This window comes from Silurus meridionalis, chromosome 27 (genome assembly GCF_014805685.1).
Source record: "Silurus meridionalis isolate SWU-2019-XX chromosome 27, ASM1480568v1, whole genome shotgun sequence".
Taxonomy (NCBI): domain Eukaryota; kingdom Metazoa; phylum Chordata; class Actinopteri; order Siluriformes; family Siluridae; genus Silurus; species Silurus meridionalis.
The window spans coordinates 4,562,348-4,588,442 of NC_060910.1; the positions used below are offsets into that span (position 1 = coordinate 4,562,348).

General features: G+C 36.5%; 2 protein-coding genes across 8 annotated transcripts in view; one reads left to right on the top strand and one right to left on the bottom strand.

Annotated features, from left to right (window-relative positions):
* si:dkey-98f17.5 (uncharacterized protein LOC569123 homolog) overlaps nucleotides 1–23,824 on the top strand; it is a 39,764-nt gene extending 15,940 nt beyond the window's left edge. The window contains exons 11-14 of one of the 3 annotated variants that reach the window (XR_006924694.1): nucleotides 1,277–1,364; nucleotides 1,874–2,766; nucleotides 8,989–8,991; nucleotides 23,770–23,824. Coding sequence is in view for 2 of the 3 variants with exons in the window: in XM_046841583.1 (XP_046697539.1) it covers nucleotides 1,277–1,364; nucleotides 1,874–1,930 (145 nt within the window). In the remaining variant the exon portion in view is untranslated. Of the gene's footprint in view, nucleotides 1–1,276; nucleotides 1,365–1,873; nucleotides 3,715–8,988; nucleotides 8,992–23,769 lie in introns of those variants that run through there. The other 2 variants (XM_046841583.1, XM_046841584.1) reach the window with 2 other exon arrangements.
* LOC124380520 (apoptosis-inducing factor 3) lies at nucleotides 4,822–25,913 on the bottom strand. 5 transcript variants are annotated; one of them, XM_046841581.1, is made up of 20 exons: nucleotides 25,775–25,913; nucleotides 23,171–23,381; nucleotides 21,699–21,808; nucleotides 21,502–21,611; nucleotides 21,240–21,284; nucleotides 21,068–21,164; nucleotides 20,212–20,324; nucleotides 19,815–19,901; nucleotides 18,708–18,799; nucleotides 15,999–16,129; nucleotides 15,620–15,735; nucleotides 14,085–14,156; nucleotides 13,586–13,649; nucleotides 12,764–12,840; nucleotides 10,342–10,459; nucleotides 10,102–10,200; nucleotides 9,879–9,954; nucleotides 8,696–8,800; nucleotides 7,916–7,933; nucleotides 4,822–6,045 (listed from the first exon to the last, which is right to left on the bottom strand). In XM_046841581.1, exons 1-20 carry the CDS (start codon nucleotides 25,803–25,805, stop codon nucleotides 6,003–6,005), a joined length of 1,815 nt encoding a protein of 604 aa, XP_046697537.1. In that variant the 5' UTR covers nucleotides 25,806–25,913; the 3' UTR covers nucleotides 4,822–6,002. The 5 variants fall into 5 exon arrangements, with proteins under 5 accessions (XP_046697537.1, XP_046697536.1, XP_046697538.1 ...); XM_046841580.1 differs by having other exon boundaries at nucleotides 23,171–23,384; nucleotides 25,775–25,912; XM_046841582.1 differs by lacking the exon at nucleotides 7,916–7,933 and having other exon boundaries at nucleotides 23,171–23,384; nucleotides 25,775–25,912.
* Between the last annotated feature and the right edge of the window lie 182 nt (nucleotides 25,914–26,095).

Here is a 26,095-nt window from a genome sequence, read left to right on the forward strand (position 1 = left end):
GATTGATATGCATTTATAGAGTGCATCTGGAAAGTGTTCACAGCGCTTCACTTTTTTCCACATTTTGTTATGTTACAGCCTTAAATTTTACAAACAAAATCCCATAATGTGAAAGAAGTGTGTTTGAAATCGTAATTTATTAAAAATAAAAAAACAAAAAGATCATGTACATAAGAATTCACAGCCTGGATGATTGGAGTGTCGGTTCATTTAGGTTTAAGTCTGGGCTCCGACTGGGCCACTCAAAGACATGCACAGAGTTGCCCTGTAGCCACTCGTTTGTTATCTTGGCTGTGTGCTGAGGGTCGTTGTCCTGTTGGAAGATGAATCGTCACCCAAGTCTGAGGTCCAGAGCAGGTTTTCATCAAGGATGTCTCTGTACATTGCTGCATTTATCTTTCCCTTGATCCTGACCAGTCTCCCAGTTCCTACTCCTGAAAAAAATCCACACAGTATGATGCTGCCACCACCACCATGCTTCATTGTTGGGATGGTATTGGCCAGGTGATGAGCGGTGCCTGGTTTCCTCCAGACATGACGCTTGGCATTCAGGCCAAAAAATTTTAATCTTTATTTCTCATGGTCTGAGACTCCTTCAGATGCCTTTTGGCAAACTCCAGACTATGTGCCTTTTACTGAGGAGTGGCTTCCATCTGGCATCTCTACCGTAAAGGCTTGATTAGTGGAGTGCTGCAGAGATTATAGTTTTACTGGAAGGTTCTTTTCTCTCCACAAAAAAATGCTGGAGCTCTTTTAGAGTTCTTGGTCACCTCCCTGACTAAGGCCCTTCTCCCCCAATATCTCAGTTTGGCCGGTTGGCTCCGCTCTTGGAAGAGTCCTGGTGGTTCCAAACTTCTTCCATTCAATGCTTCTTCCATTCCTTCAATGCTGCAGAAATATTTCTGTTCCCTTCCCTAGATCTGTGCCTCGATACAATCCTGTCTCAGAGGTTAACAGACAATTCCTTGGACTTCATGGCTTAGTTCATGGCCTTTCCAATCAACTGAATTTACCACAGATGGACTCCAATTAAGTTGTAGAAACATCTCAAGGATGATCAGTGGAAACAGAATGCACCTGAGCCCAATTTTAAGTGTCTTGACAAAGGCTGTGAATATGTACGTGATTTATTTTTTTTTTAGAAATTTCCCATTGTCATCATGGGATATTGTTTGCAGCATTTTGTGGAGAATATTGAATTTAGGAATAAGTCTGAAACATAACAAAATGTGGGAAAAGTAAAGCGCTGTATCTCCTGATTCCTCTTTTCCCCCAGCCAGCGCAGTAAAACTCTCACCAAAAAAGAGAAGAAGAATCTGATCGAGTGCAATGAATATGTCAAGGATGTCGTCAAAACCAAAAAGGTAAAACCTGTCAAAGACTAGTCAAAAAGTGTGCTGTTTTTTAAAAAGTATTAGTGAGTTACTGTTACAATATGCAATAACAATTGAAGTGTTCAGTAGGGTTAAGGTCAGAGCTTAATCACAGGAGATCATCAACTCCAAACTATAACTATACGATTCAAAAAAGGTGTCCGAATACTTTTGCTAATGCAGTTTATATTTGTTTATAGTGGACTGACTGCAAGATAGTTCCTCTTATCACTTACCTTATAGCAGCTGTAAACAAATATTCTCTCGGAGAATCCAAAAATCTGTCCACCTAAAAAAAGACTTTCCTGTGGTGGAAAAACAAAGCATTAACTAGAGACTCCTTCCATTGACATTCGTTTGAACAATACTAACAATCCAAGTGCACCATGCAAGTCGCCGTGAGGTCGCTGTTACTACGGTAATGCATAAAAGCAAACGACCTGCGGCGTGGTCACGACTCTTGAATAATGCATCTAAATCCCTGTGTCTCTTGTGAACAGAAGAAACTCTACAAAGAATATTTAAAGCAGTGTGCGGCCGAATACGACTTCAACTGAACGGAGGGACGCGAAATTCGCCAACGACAGGAATTTCGTAGCGGGAAATATGTAGCAAGCACATCTTCAGGTTAAACCTCAGTAGTCCACTGTGTGTAAATTGAATATAGTTTTTAAACAGGTTGTACAGGGGTCAGTTGTACGCACTCCAACGTCATAATTGTGCCTTTTTTTGTTTTTGTTTTTTTGTCCAACATGAACAAAGGATCTGGAGAACTTTCCTCCAGCCTGTGTGTACTTTTAAAACCATGTCTTTAATTCAGCCAGCAAAAACAGTATTGTTTACAAATCAATAAGCTGCACTGATTCAGTGACTCCGAAGTTTTCTTATATATATATTTAGAGCCAGATCACAAGTAAATAAGGCTGTAAATGTGAACAGTTTTAACCAGCCACGTGAATGACAGACTGTGACATCTTTGTGGGTCAGACTTGTTATCGATTGTTTTGGTGTTTTAAACTTTTTGATGTTGATGTGATTCCGATCTTAGTCATTTTACCTACTATATTTCTATAATATTACTCTAAACTGCACTACTACAGCACTTAACTTCCTGTCATTTACACTGATGTTCTAGAAAACATATAGTGCCTGTAAAACGTTCGGTCTTTCAGGATTTTTGAGAGACACATGCAGGTTCATACTGTTTCTATGCAACACACGACATAATGTAACAGTACTAAGATTCACTTTGACCCAACAAAAATATAATGATAATATAATAATAAATCTCTAGATGTTCAACTTGAATTTCATTGAAAAATCCTCACTTCGCATGAATAAAAAGGTACACAGCATCCAGAAATGTTTGTTTCTCCAAACATTCAGCTTTTATGTGATCCAGTTCATCCCAGAGCAGTTCAATAGGATTTAGATGTTGTGACTGGGAGGCCGTTTCATGATACATAACAATCCATCCATTATCTCATTGTAGAAGTCGGTTCCGATTATCCGCAGTCCAGACGGAATTGCATTGTGTTGAAGTACGGAATGGTTGCCATGTTGGTTTGTTTCACCTGGAATAAACCTTTATTAACTTTCCCTGCTCTAAAACGATCCCAGATCATTACGCTTCCATCTCTATGCTAACATCTTCTCTCCTGTTCTCTGTCTCTTGTCAAAATGTCAAATTCTGTCCACTTTCCTCCATTCATTCACTTTCCAATTCTTGTGTGTTTTTTTGTTTTTCAACCGAGTTCATTACATATAAAACCTCAAATCTCAAATCTCAAAATCCATGAAAGACTGCGTGCTTTGACGCTTTTACAGGCACCGTATTAGTTCCAAAATGCCCATAATGCTCATGACTGCCATAGGGAGTGGATTTGAATGATTTTAATTAATTGAGTAGATGGCGATCTTAAGAGAATTCTGTAAAGCGTCTTCCATGTCAAATGAAGATCAGCTAATGATGGAAGAGCAGCTAAAGGAAATAGCCACACGTGTGTGTTAGTAGGTACACAAATCAAATTATGTTAATGACACATAAACCGTTAATAGTATTTATCGTTTGCCAGTTTTCTAGGTCTTCAATTTCTTTTTTTCTGAGAAACTGCCAAATTTGTTCAAACCTTTCTAATGCGCATTCAAATCCTCCGTCCTTTTCTGGAACTGTCTCATTTATTCAAAGTCTCCTTAAAGTTTTCTACTTCTTTTAAATAATGAACATTTCCTACCTGGTGAAAATTCAGTCTTCCATACTGAACTGATGAAGCTTTGTGTTATAATTGTGTATTGTACTGTGTAACTTAAAATAAATCTATTAAAATTAATTTGATCCTGATTGTGTTTGTATTCTGTCTGTTTAATGACCGGCCACTTTTGCAGCACTCAATTACGCTGATGTTCGTTTTAATTTTAATGGTGTGACATGATAAATAAGACAGTTATCTTCAGGTATCATTGTGTATTACTACACATACTGGAGCGCGTTCTATCACTCTCATCATAGTTGCTTGTCGACAGTTTGTTAACGAACCACAAGCATTTTTATCATTTACACTGGATGTTTAATAGATTGGAACAGCTGTAAAGGAAGCCATAATGTTATATCAGGTAACAGTAAGATATTTTGCTAGTCTCTCTCTCTCTCTTTCTCTCTATCTCTCTCTTTCTCTTTCGTCATGTGTATTAAATATTTGTTATATATTAGGAAGTCTATTAAAAAAAATTCCTTATTTGGACATGGTTTGAATCTGTTTCTTGGCAAATTATAGAAATAAGAAATGTACATTCCTGACAGCTCAATGTGATTTCAATTGTAGGGACTAAAAATGTCTAATTTAAACTTTACACTTATTTAGAAATTTTATATAAAAATAAAAATCTGATCCAGATGTATTAATTATTTAATACATTCACTTTTATATAAAAGTGAATGGATTGTACATCTATATGATTACCAGAAGGAAAATGGATAAAACATTATACCTGGAGAAAGAAAACATAATAATAATAATAATAATAATAATAATAATAATAATAATAATAATAATAATAAAATTATCAGGCCTAAAATATTTCATGTTGATGCTTGTTTCAGGTTCTAGAACTGGAAATCCCAAGTGACCAAGAGACTGAAATGATTTAGTTTTAACCCATGTTTTAGTTTTTGTATGATTAGTCTTTAGTCTGTGATTAGTCCTAATATTTAATTAGTTTATCTGTGATTAGTCTTTGCCTATTATTAGTCTTTATCTGTGATTAGTTTTTAATTGTGATTAGTCTTTACTTGTGATTAGTAGTTGTCTTCTGATTAGATCTTTGCTCTCCACATTTTTTACACTGTGCCTTTATAACAATTCATTATTTGTAGTCTATAATAATCAATGAGCACTTCTTCATACTCACTTTTAGGAATTAAACTAAAGAAAGACAGAAAACCACAGAATATTTAAAAGCAACAAATTTATTATTTCTGGGTTTCAACAGCACAAACCCCTGTCCTATGAGCCTCCTTTCCCTGAGTTAGTAACAAAAAGGAGTTTGAGGAGGTCAAACTCTACCAGTTCAGCATTCAGAATTATTGCATACTATCTAAAAATAGAATCATTTCATCAGTCAATCATCGATCGATCCGTCAATCAATAAAAGATAAAAGAGCAAATACAAGCTTGTAGTTTTATATCACTAGCATTATTTTTTTGTATATATATTATTTTTTTGAGGTATAGCTTTAAATATGTACTTATTTCTTTCTTTGTGCAATTAACCAGCAAGGCAACCAAAGTTACCATTAGAGGTACAATATATTAAGCTGTTAGTCAGCATTAAGGGACTGATGACAAGGGAACATGCTTTTTTCCATTAAAAGGGCTCAGGGTACTGATTTTATTTTATTTTTTTATATATATTTTTTGTATTCTGCTGGCCAGGTTTTAATCTTCTTCATTCGCATACATTAAAGGCATGTGGGATGTTAAAATGTCGACTAAAACAGCCTGAAACCTGGCCTCGGTCACACTTCTAGCAAGACGTATATGTGCTAACGATCATAATAGATTAGCCTATGTTTCTAAATAAATGTGTGATTTCTCAAAGGCGATGTCATAGCAAACGTTGTACCAAAGTGGCGTTACAAATGCGAAAGCTGTACAAAGGCCATCAATGCGATCGTTAATGGAATAGCTAATCGCTAGCATTACAAACTTGCAAAGATGCAGTAGAAAGAAATCCATTACGTGGTGTTACAATGCATTTCCAGGTAAGAAGTATTTACAGTGTTGCATTTACAAAAAACTAAAAACTCGATCGTTCCCAATTTTTTTACTTCCTTCTATATAAACTATGTACAGGTAGTCGCTTCGTGCGCAAGCAGAAAAGGCCAAGCTCGGCGTCACATCTGCATCCGACCGCACTCTCTTTACAAAGCAGCTCCCGGTTATTTTAAGGTTAGTGTTGAGAGGAGGTGTATTCACAGCTCTGTGAGGGAGTTCTTGGTTTTTGTAGGAAACAGCTTCATGCCATATGTGAGCCCAGGTTTTGGCATTTTTCAGTAACTCATCCCGCATGCAGGGTCCCAAATCAGCAGCAATGCCATTAAACGGCTTCACAATGAAGTCTGGTGGATTCTCACTGCAAACCTTTATCTATCAGCCACGAGATATCTCCTGTCCTGCAAAATAAAAACATACAATAATCACAATCAGGGTGCGTTCGATACCGACTCGGTGAGTGTATACTATGGAAGCGTACAGTAGCAAATTTTTATTTTATATGGCAATGCATTTCTGTACTTCAATTTTCATATGTGCAAGTTTTGTGCAAAAGGAAATTAATAATGAATGTATATACAAACCATTTGTCTTTCCCAACAGTAGTTTTAATATGTAAATTACAAACACTTTGTAAGTTGCAAAATGAAAATATATTGACCAAATTGATCTGATATGTGTAACATGTCCAAGCAGAAATGGTAGAAAAATAATCATTTCAATGTTATTTGTCCTAAATGCATTTATACACACAGTTATGGTTGCAAAATTCTTGGAATTTTTAAGACTGGAAACCTTCCATGGGAATGAACAGGAATTAATCGGATAAACTGGGAATCGCAGATCAGCCTACTGTATAACAGGGAATTTAAATGTAGTTCAAAAATATTTGCAGGACCATTTTGGTTAAAACAACCGGATTTAGCAGGTCTACTGAGACTACGCCCCCTACATGCACTGTGCATTACTCTAGAACATCTATAACACAACATTTCTTGCACATAAAATAATGTAAAAAAAAAAAAAAAACATATGACATATTACATAAAAATATTAACTAGCAAATACCAAAATGTGTTTATACAGAAGCTAACTAGAGAATCAAATATGCAAAATGTATCTAATACAGTTTTATTGACAATTTATGACGCTAGCTGGCTCAAACACTGATGCTTTTTACCTTCTGCTAGCCAGGTTTCTGTTATCATACAAAAGTACAGTACTGGTCAAAAGTTTGGACAAATTATTATTTTTAATCATTTTTTTTTCTAAGTCTCTTATCCTTATCAAGCCTACATTTATCTGTTAAAAAATACAGAACAAAATAGTTTTGTAAAATATATATTGAGAAATATCTACTTACAAATGAATAAAAAAAGTAATAAAAAATATCTGTATTAGTTTGAATGCATATCAGCTTATGATCAAACTAAATGTTTATGTTTATGTTTGTAATGATACAGTTTATATACATTTCCCCAAATTTTTAATGCATTCAACTAAATTCCTGTAAATTCTCATAAATTCCTGGTAAGTTTCCAACTTTGAATATTTCCTAAATTCCCCAGATGAAGATCCCATGGAAAGTATCTGGAAATTTACCCAACATTTTTGGCCCCTCTGAGCAACCTTACTCACGGGTTAGAACACTTAGGATCGCATTTTCATCACAACGCTGTGATTTTTGTAGCAAAATACAGTGTATTTCGAAATGCATTCGGAGTCAAAGGTACAGCAAAATGGTCTTTTAAATGTCTTTTTACGCTGTGACGAATTTAGTTAAGTCGATGTGGTTTTGAAAATTACTTACACTACAGCAAAATTGCCCAAACACCATATTCCAAAGTTTTTTATTCCTTTTGTACCGCATCGATTCGCCAATAATAGCTATTGCTTTATTTATTAATGAACACTATGCTTTTCAGCAAATTGCTGCCACTTTATTGTTATGGAACTTCCGCAAAACAGGTTTGTCCGTGATATCGCTTATGTTATAACAGCTGTAAAGCAGCTGTTCTGTCACTATCCTCTATTATGATCCAATCCTGAAGTTAATAAGAGAAAAACCTTTATTTGTCACATACACATTACAGTGAAATTCGTTCTTCGAATGCATTGTTTTTGCGTAAACGATATATTAGAGCTAATACATAGTAAACCTATGAGGCTGTTAGTGAACAATTTATTCGACCAATCAGAATCGAGAATTCAGTAGTGATGTAGACAGTAAACGAATTCATATATAATCGACACAGATGTATGCGTCCGTACTTGCCATGGGTGACCATCCTTCATTTCATGGAAGCACAACAGAAAACAGGACAAAAAAATACAGTTTAGACCTACACTGTATGAGCAAAAGTTTATGGACACCTGACCATAAGATTCATACGTATTTTTTGAACATCCCATTCCAAGTTTTGTCTCCATTTGATGTTATATTAACCTCCACTCTTCTGCTGAGATGTTCTGCTAGATTTTGGAGTGTACTTTGGGAAATTCATGAAGATATACAGTACATCAGAGGTACTGATGTAGGTAAGGTGAGGACAGGAACAGGTTTGGGTCTGCTGGTTCAAGTGAAGGGAAAATCTAATGCTCCCACATCCAAAAAAATCTTCTACAAGTGTGTGCCTCCAATTTTGTGGTTATAGTTTGGAGAAGAACCACATAAGTAAAGTGTCCTAATACTTTGTATCCACATTGTATAATTGTAGTAGGACTTGTGGTAGATGCGATGTAGAAGCCTCAATGAACTTCACATAAATTTCTCTTTAAAGTTTGTTTACGTTTAAAGATAGGCTAGAAAAAAGCCTGTATATAGAAAATGTACACATCTGATTTCCTTGATTTAAAAATAAAATATTCTGGTAAAAATTTGAATACTCAGCATAATAGTTCACCTTATAAGTATGAGATCTCACAGTGCATACATACAGTGATGTCAATATCAAAAATGTCTCGTTCTGACAGTAAATCATGAGAAGATGAAACCTATTGTATCAACGGCTCAAAAAGTTTGTTAAAATTTATACGAAAATATGTACTCACTCCACATCACGTTTTTTAATCGTCTTTCCAGACCCGAAGACCTCCGCGACCCGAGACACAATGGGGTCATAGTTCATACTGGCCACGGCGATCACCTCCTCACTCCTACAGAAACAGTGGAGTGAAAGAAAGCACCAGAGCTCTATACACAATAGCAGTGTCACTTCTGTATATACAGTATATACTGTCTATTGTATATACAATATAATGTATTTTACACAAGTACAATATGACAATGGTGCTTGTGTTATATTGGGGGGTTGGGGGGGTTATAGGAAATAATTAATGTTGAGTATGTTATTACCAATACTATAACAATGTTTATCAATGTTTTAAGCAGCTATAAATGGTTTGGATTAACAGCCTGTGATTTTACTGTGATGAGCTGCGGCTGTATAAATTTTTCTGACCAATCACTTTCAAAAATTCAGTTTTGGTATAATAGGTATATACACTATATTGCCAAAAGGTATTGAGTCACCTGACCTTTCCTGCTCTATGTGGTTCTTTTCCAAACTGTCACCACAAATCTGAAGGCACTCAATTGTACAGGACATCTTTAGATTCGCTGTAATAAAAATTTGCATTGACTTGAACATAGAAACCCAAACCTGCTCCAGCATGGTGATTCCCCTGTGCACAAAGTGAGTTCCTCGAAGATCTGCTTTACATGCTTTGGAGAGGAAGATCTTGCTGCTATAGAGCTCTGATCTCATCCCTACTAAACACCTTTGAGATGAATGTGAACGCTGACTGCACCCCAGGTCTCCTCACCTACATCAGTACCTGCCTTTCATAACACCCTTGTGCCTGATAAACACAAATATCCACAAGCACACTCCAAAATCTAGTGGAACATCTTCCCAGAAGAGTGGAGGGAATTATAAGAGTGAATTGGGACTAAATGTGGAATGCAACTCTCAAAGATCACATACCAGTACTTATGACTAGGTGACCCAATACTTTTGGCAGTATAGTGTATGTGTATATGTAATATATCCCACCCAAAAACAGGTACCATAATGAAGAGATAATCTGTGTTATTCATTTCACAGGACATAATGTTATAATGTCATGTTATACCTGATCAGTGAATATATATATAAAATGCTCACTCTCAGGTAGGTGTCCTATCGAGAGGGTAGGAATTTGTACAGTTTTGGTCGATTAAAATTGAACTCACTTTGTGTAGAACGCCACAAATTTCAGTTCGTCCAAGTCTCCCTGAATGATGACATCATCGAAACCGTCCCCGTAACCTTTACCGAGAAACAATCGTGCAAGACTGGTTAAAAAACGAGTGCCAGCATGCTGGGAATGAATACAATTTTAGTGGAAGCAGAGATACTTGAAGGATGTCAGCACATACATTTATGTGCATGTTACACATAGATTTTGTCGTTCACCTGCATAGCGTATGCTTTTTCCAAACATCGCAGTCCAGAAGTAAGGCACCGTTCGAATATCTGAGACTTTTCCCATCATGCCCAGTGCAGCAACCCTTCCTGCAGAGGATAAAGTGTTGCTTTAGGATGGAATGAATTATATAGATTATTTAAAATGCACACATTTTTCCATGGAAGATGGAAGGGGAAACAAGTACACTGTACTAAACAATCATTGCTTGTATGGTTCTTGGGGCTTACCATGGACATGAGCCATCTGCCAGTGAGGGATGTTCACCTTCTTATTGCCACGGAGAGACAAAGGGAACGTCACTACATCTCCACCAGCAAACACTCCCTCCACGTTCGTCTGCATCAACTGAGAAACAAAGCGAGTTTGAGATTGTGTTTATTGTGTAATTCAGATTAGGATTATTACAGATGTAACACACAACACGAATATGCCACTGTTTGAAAGTGTGGAATTCCTGGTCACCAGAGGTGAGAAGAAATAAATAACAAATACTTTGTTACTGTACTTTAGATTTTTCTTGTATCAGTATTTTTACTACACTATTTATATAAACTCTTTACTTTCCATTCATTACATTCTTACACAAATATCTGTACTTTCTACTTCTTACATTTTCAAAACAGACTCTTTGCTTTGGTTTGAATCTGTTTGGTGACATGATCGATATTTTTTTCTTCTAATGTATCGTTTCCTGGCTCTCACGCACCACAGACGCAGACTAGTTCACGAAGAAAACAACGAGCAGAGCAGAAGGCAACAAAGGGGTTAACGTGGATGAGACAGAGGGAGTCAGTGATGTAAACATGACTGAGAACAGAAACATTCCTGATCACCTGATCATCACCTTTTCTCTGCTTGGGTTCTATATGGTGGATGTTCAGCCAGGATACATTCATTAGAGAACAACATTTAAAATTATTTTATATTAATATATTAATATGATGTGAGGTTCAGTTACCAGTGTGACACTAAAATAAGTAGTAATCATGACTACTTTTTACTGAAGAACATGTCAGAACCCAAACTTCTTTACTTTAACTTGAGTGAAAAAGTGTAGTCAGAACTTCATCTTTTACCAGAGTCCTTCAGAGTCCCCAATGAGAATCTGTATTTCTACTAGAGTAAAGGATGTGTGTACTTTTGCCATCTCTGCTGGTCATGTTTCATCCATCATTCTTTATTATTTTACTACTAAGTAGTGAAATTGCCAAGATACTATATGGACAAACATTTATAGACACCTGAGTATATGATTGTGCTTTTTGAACATCCCATTCCACATTTAGTGCCCATTTGCTGTTATAATGTCCTCCACTCTTCTGGGAAGACGTTCCACTAGATTTATGGAGATCTGTGTGAGATTCTTTCAGACACATGGGTGTCAGTAAAGTCAGGTATTGATGTAGGTGAGGTGAGGAGGCCTGGGGTGCAGTCAGTGTTCACATTCATCATGTTTAGTAGGGTTGAGGTCGGAGCTCTATAGCAGGAGATCTTCCACTCCATGTAAAGCATATCTTCATGGAGCTGGCTTTGTGCACAGAGGCATCGTCATGCTGGAACAGGTTTGGGTCTTCTAGTTTAAGTGAAGGGAAATTTCGTCTAACCGCAACAAAGACGTCCTATACAATTGTGTGTCTAGAGTTTGAGGAAAAGCAACAGATGGCTGATAAAGTCAGGTGCCCCAATACTTTTCTCTGTATAGCTGTTTGGATTTAAATAGGAAATTAAAATGTTATTTGTTTGGGCAAGTTATTCAGATATACAGTAGTAATATAGTTTTATTTCGCAATAATGCCCATATTTCAGTCAGGCTACTAGAGCAAAGCAGGGAATTATAAATATAAACAACCAAATAAAGAAATCGTGTTATTGTAATCGAGCATAATTAACTATTTATAGATTTTACTCACTTTATGAAAGCTGTGTCATGATGTTACTAAAGGAAAACTCGCATCTTTGACTGTTGACACTGGAGACTCCTTACACAACAATTCAATGTAATTCATTTTTCAACACATTTTGTTTTTTTGTTTATTATTCGAACTTGTGATTTAACCATTACTTTAGCAACGACATTGTAGCATATGTGCATTAATATAACAAAGAGCTGCAATACCCTCAGACTACAACTGAATATTACACAAGAGCATATTAATGTGAAATGACGACATATACAGAGGTGGTATATTTTGGTGTATTTTTTCTGTTCATCATTATGGCTTATGCTACTATGTAGTTAAAATGTATCATACTAAGAATATTCCATGTCTAACTATAAACTTCATTAATTATTGATTTATATGACATATGCTGTAATCTAAAAGAATGTGCTACTACCAACATGCAATAATTACCTGTGCAAAAATATACAATATGTGCAATATTACCTGTGTGAAATACTATCTGCAATGCGTACTTTTTTCTTCTCTTATTGTATTTATACATTGTACTGTGTATATACTGTGTATTATAGTATGTGTGTATTCTTTATATATATTTGCATTTATTTTTATTTCTTTCCTTTGCTGCTGTAACAAAGAAATTTCCCCACTGTGGGACGAATAAAGGTATATCTTATCTTATCTTATCTTATCTTATCTTATCTTATCTTATCTTATCTTATCTTATCTTATCTTATCTTATTTGTACCTTGTTCACAGTTATGAATCCCTTGGAGTCCATGTGCAAGCCACTTTGTTTGAGAAATGCAGTAGCGGGACTTGAACCTGAGAAATGACATGAGAACAGTTTTTCATTCTTTTGAATCAAAGCAGATTTAATATCATTTTAATAAATAATGTAATTAAATGTAATTGTAATAAATTCAAGTATAATTGAAATGACTGGTAGTTTTTAGTTAGTTTATTATGTTGCAACACAAAAAAATCTGTATCAGTGAAATCAGCTTAAAAATCTAAGATCCCATTCAAAATTCACATTTACTATTTACATTTCTATATGTACATACATAATTTGGACAAAATTTCAGTACATTGAGTCACTTGAGTTTTCCAGCTATATGCAGTTCTTCTCTAAACTGTTACAACAAAGTTGCACACAATTGTATCAGATTTGCTAGCATTAAATTTTCACTTGAACTGGGAGACCTAAATCTGCTCCAGCATGATGATGCCCCTGTGCACAAAACCAGCTCCATGAAGATGTGTCCTTCTCACCTATCCTACATTAGTACCTAACTTTGAGATCTCTCCACAAGCACACTCTAAAACCTAGAACATCTTCCTAGAAGAGTGGAGGTTATGGGGACTCCATGTGGAATGGGATGTTCAAAAAGCACATTCCAATCTTATGGTCAGGTGTCCACAAAGTTTTGCCAATGTAGTTTATCTATCCGTTTACATTCCTGACTCAGCAGTTAATATTCTAAAGGCAGCTGGCATGAATGAGAATGGATACACATTTTCCTCACCTGAGGTTGTTTATATGTATGTGTGTTAGATTGGGACTCACCTGTACCAATAACACACACGTCTGCTCTTAGGACCTTGCCACTTTTCAGCACTACTTCTTTTAACTGAGGAAAAGAAAACAAAAGAGAGAATAGAAGAGAAAGTTAGAGAATCCTTTTATGACTAGAAGTTGCAAATAATAATATATCAGGACTACATAAGGCCAGATCAATCCATCTAATATTTAAAAAAAAGAATTTTTTTTTTTATTTGATTGATATATTCATTTATTAATATATAATGCTATCATTATTTTGTTGTGTTTAAGCTTCAGGGTTATCAGCTGAATTCTCTGAGACTAGTGTTAGACACATCCCTAACGCTTATCATTACTCCAGGCTAAAAGACAAACGAACAGAGAGCGAAAGAGACGAAAACTGAAGAGACAAATAGAAAGGTATAAAATGAGGAAGTTTCAGAGAGAAACAGAGAGAAAGAGATGAAAAAAGATCATCCATCAGAGCTCTTCTCCAGCAGAGTTTCTCTCACTTTCAGGATACCTGTCCATGATGGCCTTTCATCTCTGACACCTCGTTCAGCATGTAGAACTTCACCCTGTTCATCTCGAACAGCTATAAGAGAACAGCACATAATTAATAGACTACTCAAGAAAAAATTCATGATCATGGTTGGTTTTCCAAAGTGTCCAGCCATTAAAGAAGAATCTGACAAGTATATAAATTATATTATACTTATTCTATTATGTTACTGTTTCTATGGTAACAGCATTTTGTTTTTCAGGACAACACAAATTAATATGATATAGAGTTTTCTTTTATGGAAGGAGTCTCCATTGTTAGAGAACATTTTTTTTTGTTTTGTTTTGCATGAATACTGAGGTAAAAAAAACAACAAAGCGTTTCTTTATTAAAATAATAAGTGTGAACAGGAACTAATGTTTCGTTTCGCAGACTTCCTGTAAAATAAATTTGTTAAAAATGTGTTTTTTAATGACTAACAAAATAGAATTGTTTGGCAAACAGCTGTAATGTGAGGAATGCTGCTGCACCTGATATCATCACACTATTCACACTAAACTTTCACAAATCACAGCATTTATGCAGAAATCCATTCACCTGTTTACTCATTACCCCATTCGCTCTTTACACCATTCACCTCATTCACCATCAGAGGGACAGGATTAGAAATTAATTTATTACAGGTAGGACGTTTTGGAGATGAGGTCAGGGAGATGTAAATGAGATGGTTTTTTCATGTGCAGAAGAGGGACATCTTCAAAATCTCTATAAGAGCTCTATCTCTATATGAGCCGGTTTCTACACAGTACCTCATATTATATAGAATACAACATTATATACTATATATATATATATATATACACACTTGTATACACAGTTGTGTTAGATACTAATATAATCCAATTTAAATTACCCTTTAAATAAGTCTTTACAATAGACGACAGACTTAAACCACAGCAAACTCAATAATACATATATCTTCTGACCAATCAGATTAAAGAACACAACTGCAATATGGTATAAAGCTCTGTATATACAAGTGTACAAATTGAGCAAGTCAACTGAGGCAGTGATTATGACCCTGAGCTCATCTAATCTACTTTTGTTGTTTTGAGCTGTATTTAAGTCTTCAGTTCTCCAGTGAATGACTGAATGACTTCTTTACGAGGCTTGGAAAAGCCACCCTCAGCATTTCCGTCCTGCTTTATGTTACATTCTCAGGCACTGCTGGAGTGCTGATGCAGACAATTTCAGGCTTCTGCGGCAGGCGGACATCTTTTTTTTTTTTTTTTTTGGTGAAATTACATCCTGTTTGCCTAATGTGGGTTGGATCTCAGGAGTCCTGATATGGCATAAGATGTCATCCTGTCCTTATTTTGCTATGTGGTCCATTTAATAATGTTTAATCATCTGTATTGTTTGCTTGTTTAAAAAAACAATGTATTTTTTAACACTTATTCCATCTGTGTTATTAAATTGCAAAATGAATTGCTTGAGTAGCTCATAAGTAATGGAAGTACAGTTTCCATTAATAAAGTTAATGATGGTCTTCTTACCTTCATCAGTGCTTTCCCTACTTTCTCCCCCAGAGCTTTACGGAAAGGCACCGCATCGATGCCGATCACAGAGACAGAGTGAGCTTTATCTGTAAGAGCTGCTGCAACCTCCATACCTGCACACAGGTAAGCATTTATTAGAGCGAAAATATCTGGCGGAAAAGAATCGTCTTATATAGTAGAAAACCTGACTTGGGACGATGAAAAGACTTTTCTGTACAAGCTTAAACACACCTCATCCATAACTAGATATTGAATACACACTTGAGTCATCAACTAAGAATATTGCATAATGAATGAAACATGAAGCTCCAGCAGAAACCTTGTGAGATTATGTGTGTTCATTTGTATACGGAAATAGTTTGTCATGATGTCTCACCGATGAATGAGGTGCCCACAATGACAGCGTTCTTGCTACTGGCCAGTCTGGCTATGCTGTTCGCATCCTCAGGAGTTCTGAGATGAAACACGTTGCTCACATCTTTACCTTTGTAGTTGATTGACTTGGGTCTTTGAGAAAGAGAGAAAAATGTGATCTGTTGGGTTATAGTAAACTCGCAAGTCCATTGTTCCTATCAAACTGTAGGATTTAGCAAACTGTAAAATGTTAGCTCAGGTCACGCTACACACCATTCACTCCTCACACCATTCACTCTTTCAGTGAGAGTTCACACTCTTAAAGTTTTAACAGCACTGAAATATACCTTTATGATTCAATTAATAGTTTATAGTAGTTTAAAGTCACAGGAAGTAATTCATGTTCGATTTGTCAAGAGTAATCAATGCATCAAAAGACCAAGATTTGAAGTGGTGCCCTGGGTAGAGGGTTCTGAATCGGCCGTAAGTGAATCAAATGCCACTTTTAAAAATATATACAGTGATTGGTGGGCTCTGCCATTATCATATTAGATAATTGGAAAGAACCTGTGCATTCAAAAGTAATGGTGGCAGTTTAGAGAATGATTAGAAAATAAAAAAGATTGTTGTTACACATATCACAGAAAAGATAAAAAGGAGCTTTTTAAAACCTTTACTTTTTAAAGTGCTGACATAAGCAGATTTTTTTACCTCCTATAAATATACTAAATATGCATTTTTATGTGGAGATCTGTTTATTCATTATGTGTATGAATAAACTAATAATGAATGAAGAAGGGAATAAGACCGCAAATCTTCCTTCACCGCCTGTTCAGCAGGGGAGAGTGACAGCCTGACTAGGCAACAACTTCCCCATGAATCAGAGAGTTTTCTGGTCATGTCAACACTTCAGTACGCCAAGATTCCTCTCTATAATGTCAGATAGTTCATTTGTTAAAGACTCGGTGGTGCTCTGACTATGACCGAATGATTAATGGTGGTCCCTGCACCAGTTCTAAATCACAAGTGAAGAAACTAATAAAAACCTGGCACAATTTCTTTTACAAAGCCGAACATTCTAACAAAATTATATTACTGTTTTAGATTTTGGTTTTCTGTGCACTGATAATGCTAGATATATTTCTTAATATATTCCTTAAATGCAGACATTATATACACTTCTCATTAATCAGAAATTAATTAATTCAGTTATAGCTGTTTTGAGTCCTGGCAGCAAGGCAAACCTTAGGTTTATATTAATGCACTTGCTATAATGTGCTGAAAAACATTATAAAACTTCTAAAACTGCTGACATGGTGATATTTTGTATGAGCTTTTAACATTTTTTTTTCCGAGGTAGTTTCAAGTATCAATTCTTAGTAACAGTAGATGGTAACTGGTAAAGTGGAGTAAGTAAGTAGATCTGCACGTTCTTTTGTTAGTGTGCATTTTTTTTAATAATTTCTTTAGAACACTTGACCATAAGATTGGTTTGCGTTTTTTTAACATCCAATTCAACATAGATTTAGTTCTAATTTGCCATTATATTGATCTCCACTGTTCCACAAGATTTTGGAGTGTGCTCATGTAGATTTTTGTGAAGATTCGTTCAGCCACAATCGTGTTAGTAAAGTCAGGTAGTGATGTGTAGATGTTGACCAGTAGGTGAGGTGAGGAGGCCTGGGGTGCCGTCAGAGTTTCAATTCATCATGTTCAGTATGGTTAAGTTCAGAGGTCTATGAAAGGCCACTCATGCTCATCTTGAGTTCGTTTTGTGCATCCAAAGAAATCCTATACAATTATGTGCCTCCAACTTTGTAATGTACACATGACATAGAATTTATTTATAAAAACTTGCAGTGCCATTTTATTTCTTACTCAATACTATGAGTAATTTATGTCTCATGCTTGTACATGAACCCTCTACTACAGAGATGCCCAAACCAGGGCTCACAGGCCATGCTGTATATGAGCCGAGGGGGGAAAGAAGAAAGGAAAAAATCCCATTGACACAGATCATTATTTCTAATTTAATATTTAACTTGTTAGTTAAAATGAGATATAGCGAATATAAGTGAATTTGACTTTCCAATTAAAAAACTTGAAAAAAATAAGGAACAGCTTCATGTCTCTCATTTGAGGAAACTAATATTACAAGCAAATGGCTGTATTGCTTATACCTTGAATATCTGTATTAGACATTGGTCTCAACTGAACTATAAATTGGATTGTTTTTATGTTTTTATTGTAAGTTTCATTTAACTAGAAAACCTCGAAAATAAAAATGCATTAGTTGAACAGATCAGAGTCATGTTTTGAATGTATGTATAAAATTTTATGAAATCATAGATAAGAGGAAACATGGAACCTTTCATTTTAATATAGTTTGATCATATGCAACATTTGCCTTCAATCAAGGTTATATTTTTGGCACTTTGTTGGAAAAGTTTGGGCTGTAGATGTTTTAATTTAATAAACTCCCATCAGATCTTTTTTCAAATCCACACCTTCCATGTCACTTTCACTGTAGTTACTGAACACTTTGCTGATTTGAACCATATAATAAAATAAGAGATTAAAGTGTTAATGTTAATTTTTCATAAAATATTTCACTGAGACCACATTCATATTTAATCCCGGTCCATCCTTATACGCTAAAATGAATGCATAGGCCTGTGAATGCAGTACCTCAGCTCTTGAGCACTGCATCATGTGGACAAATTGTTCTTACCTGCTCCCTGTTGCGATGAAGAGCTTCCTGTACTCCATCTTATAGCCATCCTGAAACATTGCAGTCTTTGTTTTTACATCGACTGACACAACCTGGGGAGGTAGAATCATAAGATATTGTACATATGTACTATAATTTACACATTATATTTTATTTATTGATTTATTGAAGTTGCATTTTTAGTTTTTTTCACGTCAGGATAGTGTTTTTACTTCGGCCCTATTTACATTATGGCCTCCGTGTCTGAATGCCTTCAAGTGTTTATTCCTTTGTTGAACAACACTTTGCTCTGGTCCATTACTTTGATTGGACAACTAGTTTTCCAAAGGTGCTGATATTTCCTGTTTCACTATGTGTATCTCTCCACTTATCTATGTACTGTATGTGAATAAGACTTTAGAAATATAACTTTTGAATACATCAAAGCTTGTCGGATTACTATGAGAAAGAAGAATTTCTCAGGACTACGAGTCGGATTTAATCACCCATCACTAAACATCTAAAAAAAAAGTTATGTAACTGTACAATAAATGAAAATCATGCTTTTGAGTCTGGTTCCACTCAAGGTTTCTTCCTAATGACATCTCGGGGAGTTTTTCCTTCCCACAGTCGCCACTGGCTCGCTCATTAGGGACAAACTTAGAATTATAAGGAACAAACTTTTACATTCTTCTTTAATGACCACTTTGTCTGTAAAGCTGCTTTGAGACAATGTCCATTGTTCAAAAGCGCAATACAAATAAAGATGGTTTAGGTCCTGGGTTACTGTTTGAGGGGGTGTTTAAGCCCCACCAATGCAATGCTGCCATTGCTGGGCCCGTAACCAAAGCACTTAACCCTGTCTGCTACAGGGACACTGTATCATAGTTGACCCCAGATTTCTAAATAGCTGGGGTGTGTGTATGTATTATAAATGCATTGCTTTTTTTTTTTTTTTTGCTGTGGGTTGTTTGGGATCTGTATTGCATCCAATCTGACACTTTTTTTGGTTTATTAAACTTTTGCATATTATGTAATATCAAATAATTATCCAATAAAAAGCAATAGCGCTTAAAGTATTATACATGCAGTTTCTGAGGATTGGAAGCAATCATGGATAAACTGCACCTCTTTGTCCAGCAGCAGTTCGATGTCGTGGTTCTGGAAGAACTCGGTTGAGCGCAGTTGTAGCTGCTCAGCTGTGCTTTCTAATGACTAAAGATAAAGAACAATCATTTTACACTATGGCTTACTAAGTTGATATCACCTGGGACCCCAAAAAAACCCAACCTTTGGCCATTAAACATTGTCTGATCTACAAATTATTAAAAAGAGAAAAATTATTCATTTAAAACCAAGTCCACATAAGAAACCACTTTAGATAAGCTTTGCACTGTGGAGAAAACAGGTTATGAAGATTGGGTTTATTTATAGGTACTTTTGGCTTGATCAGGTTAATCAGACCCCGAGGAGGAAACACTGCTCTCCTGTACTGCACTGTGTGTTGCAGTGACTCTGTACAAACCTTACTCAGTTTAGGCCTGTCATACGGAGGGTGTTTGTCCATGCTACACATCACAATGCGGTCAGTGAACCCTTCCTGTCTCAGCGTCTCCGCACACACCAACGCAGCAGGACCTGAAATGGAAAAGTCCACAGTAGTTAGTGTGGGACTGGGAGATCGTGAGTGTCCCTCTCATCCAGATTCAACTAATATTAGCCTAATTGGAATTCCAAAAATAAGAATCAGGATTGTTTAGGCTCTCCTCTTATATGAAATGATATCTGTTGGTCAGAAGCTTTCTCCTGTGCAAATCATTTAATTGGACACAAGCTCAATGTTGAAACCAAATTTGGTCCAAAGCCTCTGACTGGGGAGAAGCCAGACGCCACAATTTAAGCAACATCACCCAATTTAGAGCAGAAGTCCCTGGGTGGGCAGTGGTCTCCTAAAATTAATATTTTATTAAAATAAAAAAATTAAATACAATTATTTTTGGGCAGAAGCCTTCCGTTGCGAAAGTCTGATTGAATACAGTCTGCAGGCCAAACCCCTGGGTTAGAGTAAATGTTTCTAGCTGAGTGGGACAGTGTGTGGCTAAAGCATCAAATGTGGCAAAGCCCATGCTGGGCAGACATCTGTGATGAGCAGAGAGATATTCTTGTTTTAAATTTTTTTTTAAGTTTATTGTTAGAGAAAAATGGCTCTTTCTATGCTTAAAGACAAACATGACTGATCTCTATATAAACCCTCTGATACAATTTGACATTTGACATTTTCATACACATACTGTTCATTATGTAACCCAGATCAGTTTGATACTTCGACTTGTCACGGCTTGGGTATTGTTTTTGTTCAAGCAGGTGTGCAGTGTTTTGACCTGATCCGATGATGAGAACGTGGCTAAAGCTTGTACTGGAGTTGATTACAGCTGTACACTTAGCCATGGCCTTCGTCCTTCTCTGTGTTTGTAGATCCTGTCACAAAATGCTTGTTACATCTCTGCTTAACAGATTTACACCTCCCACATCAGACTAAGCCATCGTTTTTACCTGTTTGTTCGCCCGTATAATGACCTTCTCCTTTTCAACTCGGACCTGTGGCAAAATCGCAGTTTCGTACATGAATTTTTGCTTTCTAATCAAATGTGTGACCTATATATAGGTTTGATAGAATTGCTAGCAAATATGAAGAAACATGATGGAGATAACAAGTAGCTTTTTTTAAAGTAGTTTTTACTTGAACTCTATATGGCAATAAGATTACATGATTACATCAGCAGCCTGGAACCAACAAATAAACTTTGAATATCACCTGAAAAGTGGGAAGGCTGTCCAGACTTGGGAAGTCCTCAATGTCTCCAGTTGCAATGTTGAAACATGCCCCATGCCACGGACACCGGACGTGCCCTTTAGATAAAACCCCTGCCAAAAAATGACAGAAAGTTTCCTGCTCACATGATTCTGCACCATTTCTGGGCAAAAATTATGGAAATAATGGCGCTTTCTCACCCTTAACCAGTGGTGCCCCGTAGTGTGGGCATTTGTGCCCCATGGCAGAGAATTCCCCATGTTCTTTAATGAGCAGAGCTCTGCCCAGCCCCAAGTCCACCTCACGCATTCTGCACGATCAATCACACACATTATTACAGAAATACTACAGCACTTTCTATCTAGTATTTATACATTTACAGCTGTACGGTTTAAAATGGACAAAGAATTTGAACACATTTCCATCGTCTGAAGTGCTTTGCAAAAATATGTGCCATATTTAGATCTTTCTGTTATTTATTTATTTATTTATTTATTTATTACACAATCATTTTTAGGTGACTTTTTTTTTCTTAAGAGTCCTGACATGTTTTCTTTATATATATATATATATATATATATATATATATATATATATATATATATATATATATATATATATATATATTTTTTAATAAAATGAAAAATTATAAATAACCTGATTTTTGCCTCTATTCAATTTATTATATGACTTCTGATATAATTTACTGCTAATTTCACAGCAATATTCTTTATTTAATAATTTGATATTATTTATAAATGTATATTTAGTGGTAAAAATAATAGATTTTTATTTTTATATTATATGCAGTTCATGCGTGTTGCGTGTATATTCATGAAATAACCAAATATCTATAATGGAGTTCTATTGTATTTTAAGTTTTGTGGACAAAAGGTTTGGGAACTATACTATACTGACGTATTGGGACACCTGAATTTCCCAGCCATATATGGTTCTACCACAAACCTTTACCACAGAGTTGGATGCAGACACTTGTAAAGGATTTCTCTTTCCTTCACTTGGACTAGGAGACCCAAATCAATTCCAGCATTACAGTGCACCTGTGCACAAAGCCAGCTCTATAAAGATCTGCTTTACATGGGTTGGAGTGAAAGATCTTCTGCTTTAAAGCTCTGATCTCAACCCTATTGAACACCTTTGAGATAGATGTGAACACTGACTGCACTCCAGGCCTCCTCACCTACATCAGTACTTGACTTTTATAACACTCCTGTGGCTGAATGAACACAAATCAAGCCGAAGGCATTATAATAATACAATAAAAATGATCACCATTTTGTTTAATTACTCTAAAATCACAATAATAACAAACCCTAGAAGTTGTTTCAGAAATAGCTTGAAATTACTCAGATGTATTGAATAAACATCTAGTGAAAATCTTCTTTTTTTTTTAACAGCAAAAGAATTAGTTCTTGATTGTGGAAATCACACCTACGCTTCAAATGCAGATTGTTTTTAAAAATCCCTGGCTTATTCCTTTAACAGAGGTAAAACAATGCCATAAATCATTTCTACACTAATACACGCTGGTGTTTACATCAAGCATGTTTTGTCACACTCCACACATGTACCCTGTTCCCCTAACACTTCGCACAGAACCAAAAAATTTACACACAACACCGAAAATGTACAAAGTGTAAACAGTACTTACTGTCCGTTCTCCAGGTCTTTGACGTGACACACGGTGGCCTCGATATAGTCTCTGTGTTTGTGCGAGAGACGCAGGGCGGACGAGTCTTCATCCGAGCAGTGACCTAGAGAACCGTTCGGACGGCACTCTGAGAACGGACTAGCCTTACCGTTTGGAGACATCAGTTCCGCTTCCTTCTCCTTGTCCAGGAGAGTGAGTTCAACTTTGACCTCTACTGCCAAGGCATCACAAATACAAAAGCCAATTAGAGTTGTGAAATATGACACGCTTTCTGATTCCATTGAAAATGTACTGTGTGAGTAGGTAGGGAGGTATAGAGCCGGTTTATCGATGTTTGAAATGTAAGTGATAGCTAGCCATTTTATGGTTTTTAAAAGAAACATGCATGCTCCCTTTGTTTGTATGCAACACACTAGGTCAGTTAATGGTATGAAGATTCACTTTATCCAAGCAAATTATATGAATGTACAGATGTTACTTTATTTTCACTGAAAAATCCTTCCTTGGCATCCAGACAGTTTGTTTCTCCAATTATTCAGCTTAGCTCAGGCAGCTATTCTGTGCCTCTTGTAAAACTTGCTAAAAGTGTTCTTCACTAGTTGGAGATTTCTTCCTAACCTTGTGATCCAGTTCATCCCAGAGCAGTTCAATAGGATTTAGGTGTGGTGTCTGGGCAGGTTGTTTCATCATAGTTTGCTCTCTAAATAACGCTCACTGAGCTTGGGCGTAAGTTTTAGGTCGTTGTCTTGTTGTATGGTGACGTTGGTTTCAGTTAGCAAACGGAATTGCATGGTGTTGAAATATGGAATGGTTGCTATGTTGGTTCCTTTCACCAAGAATAAGTCTCCAAGCTTCCCTGCTCCAAAACAACCCCAGCCTGAAAAGCTTTCACCTTCATGTTTGGCTGTGAGGCAACTTGCTAACATCTGTCCTGTTTTTTCATCTTTCATAAGGTTTTCTTTTGGAGTCGAAAAAGTACAATTTGGACTAATTCACTGTTGTGTTTTTTTTTTATGTCTAATACCAAGTTTGTTGTGTAGAAACAAAAAACCCATGCATGTCTCAAAAACCATAAAATTGTAGGTGTTTCCAAACTTTCAACAGCCACTCCATATTGGTTATATTCCTATAAACATTATGAGGCATCACTTTTAACAAATCCTTCTTACAAAAAACAAGATGATTGTGTAACATGGTTCCACCGCAGCCAGTACAGAACCTGCTTTTCTCTCTCAGTGGCTGGAAAAATGTGCCGAGAAACCCAAGTCTTACACTTTAATCTCTGGGAGAATTCTGACCCGCTGAGCGAAGCTTAATTAAAGTCAATGGAAAATCATAAGAGACGACATAAGAGTCAGCGGTGGAGAAGAAAGAATGCTTTATAATTAGTGACACTGTGGCAACAGAACGAGACCCGACTCTTCAGTTATTAGAGTATGTTTGTAGTTGGTTTAAATGCACTTTACATGCAATTCAATGGTTTTACTTCCCAATGCTGCATTCAACAATCTTAACTGTTTAAATACTAAATATGGTTTTCCCCAGGGTTCTAAGTAACCAAAACAATGCTATGTCTTTTGTCCAAAAGACTTTCCTGTAGTGGACATGTTACTTGAACTGGATACTCCTTTCCAAAATCAACATTCTTCCATTTGCTATCAGACTTAGGTTACAACGAGCATCCATCGTAAAAAGTCTCTTTATAAGCTTTGACAATGCTGTTTGTATGTGAAAACCTTGAAACCTGCGACTGGACAGAAAACACCTTCTGACCAATCAAATTTGAGAATTAAGCAGCACTGTGGTATAATGAGGTAATCGTAATCGTTTCTCATCTAATCTTTACCTCAGACAAAGTCACATTGTTCTGGGATGTCCCTCAGACTTGCTGATGTGGTTTAGGAAAGTGTGATGTACAGTCAAGAGCAAAAGTGTTACATATTCTTTAAGAAGATCTTGTTTTCATTGCATATGAGGGTGAAATTTCACCAGAAATCTGGACGTGATTGCTGTTAATTACACCATTTTTACGAAGTGGTCGCTTCACAAGCTTTCTAGAGACAAACGCTTCACTCCTGATACACCTCATTTGGCCCTGGTGCCAAATCCAAGACCTTTTTTGTACAACGAACAGCTTTTCACTGAAATATATCGATTGTTTTTTCGCATGTTAAAAGGCACACAGCGCCGTAGCGTAGGTTCGCTCAGTATGATCTTGCCGTTTTCTGAAAGAAAAAATCCTACGCCTACACTCTAGGAAAAAAAGGAAAGCCTATTGAGAGATGAAACCATCTTTTTTGCCCTTCAGCAACTCAAGATGTAAGAAAGCAAACAGCGCTACATTGTGAAACATTCAAACACTTGCCACTCATATTTCTGTTTAATCCCTACGAAACACAGAGAGCAATTGAGAGCATTAAAATTCCTGCGGTCCCGAAAGAAAGCCATGCCACACAGGGGGTTGGGGCGGCAGGGGCAGGTTAGACTGACCTTTATTTAGGCAGCGAAACAAGTGCCAATTATTACAGGATTTGAGGGTGTAGGCAGGTGGGGGTGAACCCATAAGAGCGTATGTGTGTGTGTGAGTGAATAAATGTGTGAGACCTGGTTTGGGTTTGGAGAGGCATCCTCCCATGGTGGGCCTGCGGTGAAGCCAGGAGTCCCAGTGATAGGGAAGCCCAGGGAGGGAGCGGGGGGGGCGGGCAGGATCACGCGCTCACAGTGGGCCACAGGGAGTGGAAATGGAGGTGGACACAGCGCTGCAGCAGGGAATTCTGGGCCTGCTTGGCCCATTCAGCCATATCACAGCTCAGCCACTGCACATATCCTGAGAAGGGAAGAACAACGTGGTTAGAAAAAGTTGAAAAAGTCAAGACATGATATAATTATTAATCATAATAGTTATGGTTTATTACAGTTGAGCCA

Bases quoted from the DNA above. Each gene is read 5' to 3' on its own strand.
- LOC124380520 (XM_046841577.1), bottom strand. From the start codon at position 23,553: ATGTTTCTTTTAAAAACCATAAAATGGCTAGCTATCACTTACATTTCA. The intron at 10,201-10,341 runs GTAAGCCCCAAG...TATCCTCTGCAG, and splicing joins GCAGATGGCTCATGTCCATG to GAAGGGTTGCTGCACTGGGC. The intron at 8,801-9,878 runs GTGAGTTCAATT...CTGTTTCTGTAG, and splicing joins TTTGTGGCGTTCTACACAAA to GAGTGAGGAGGTGATCGCCG.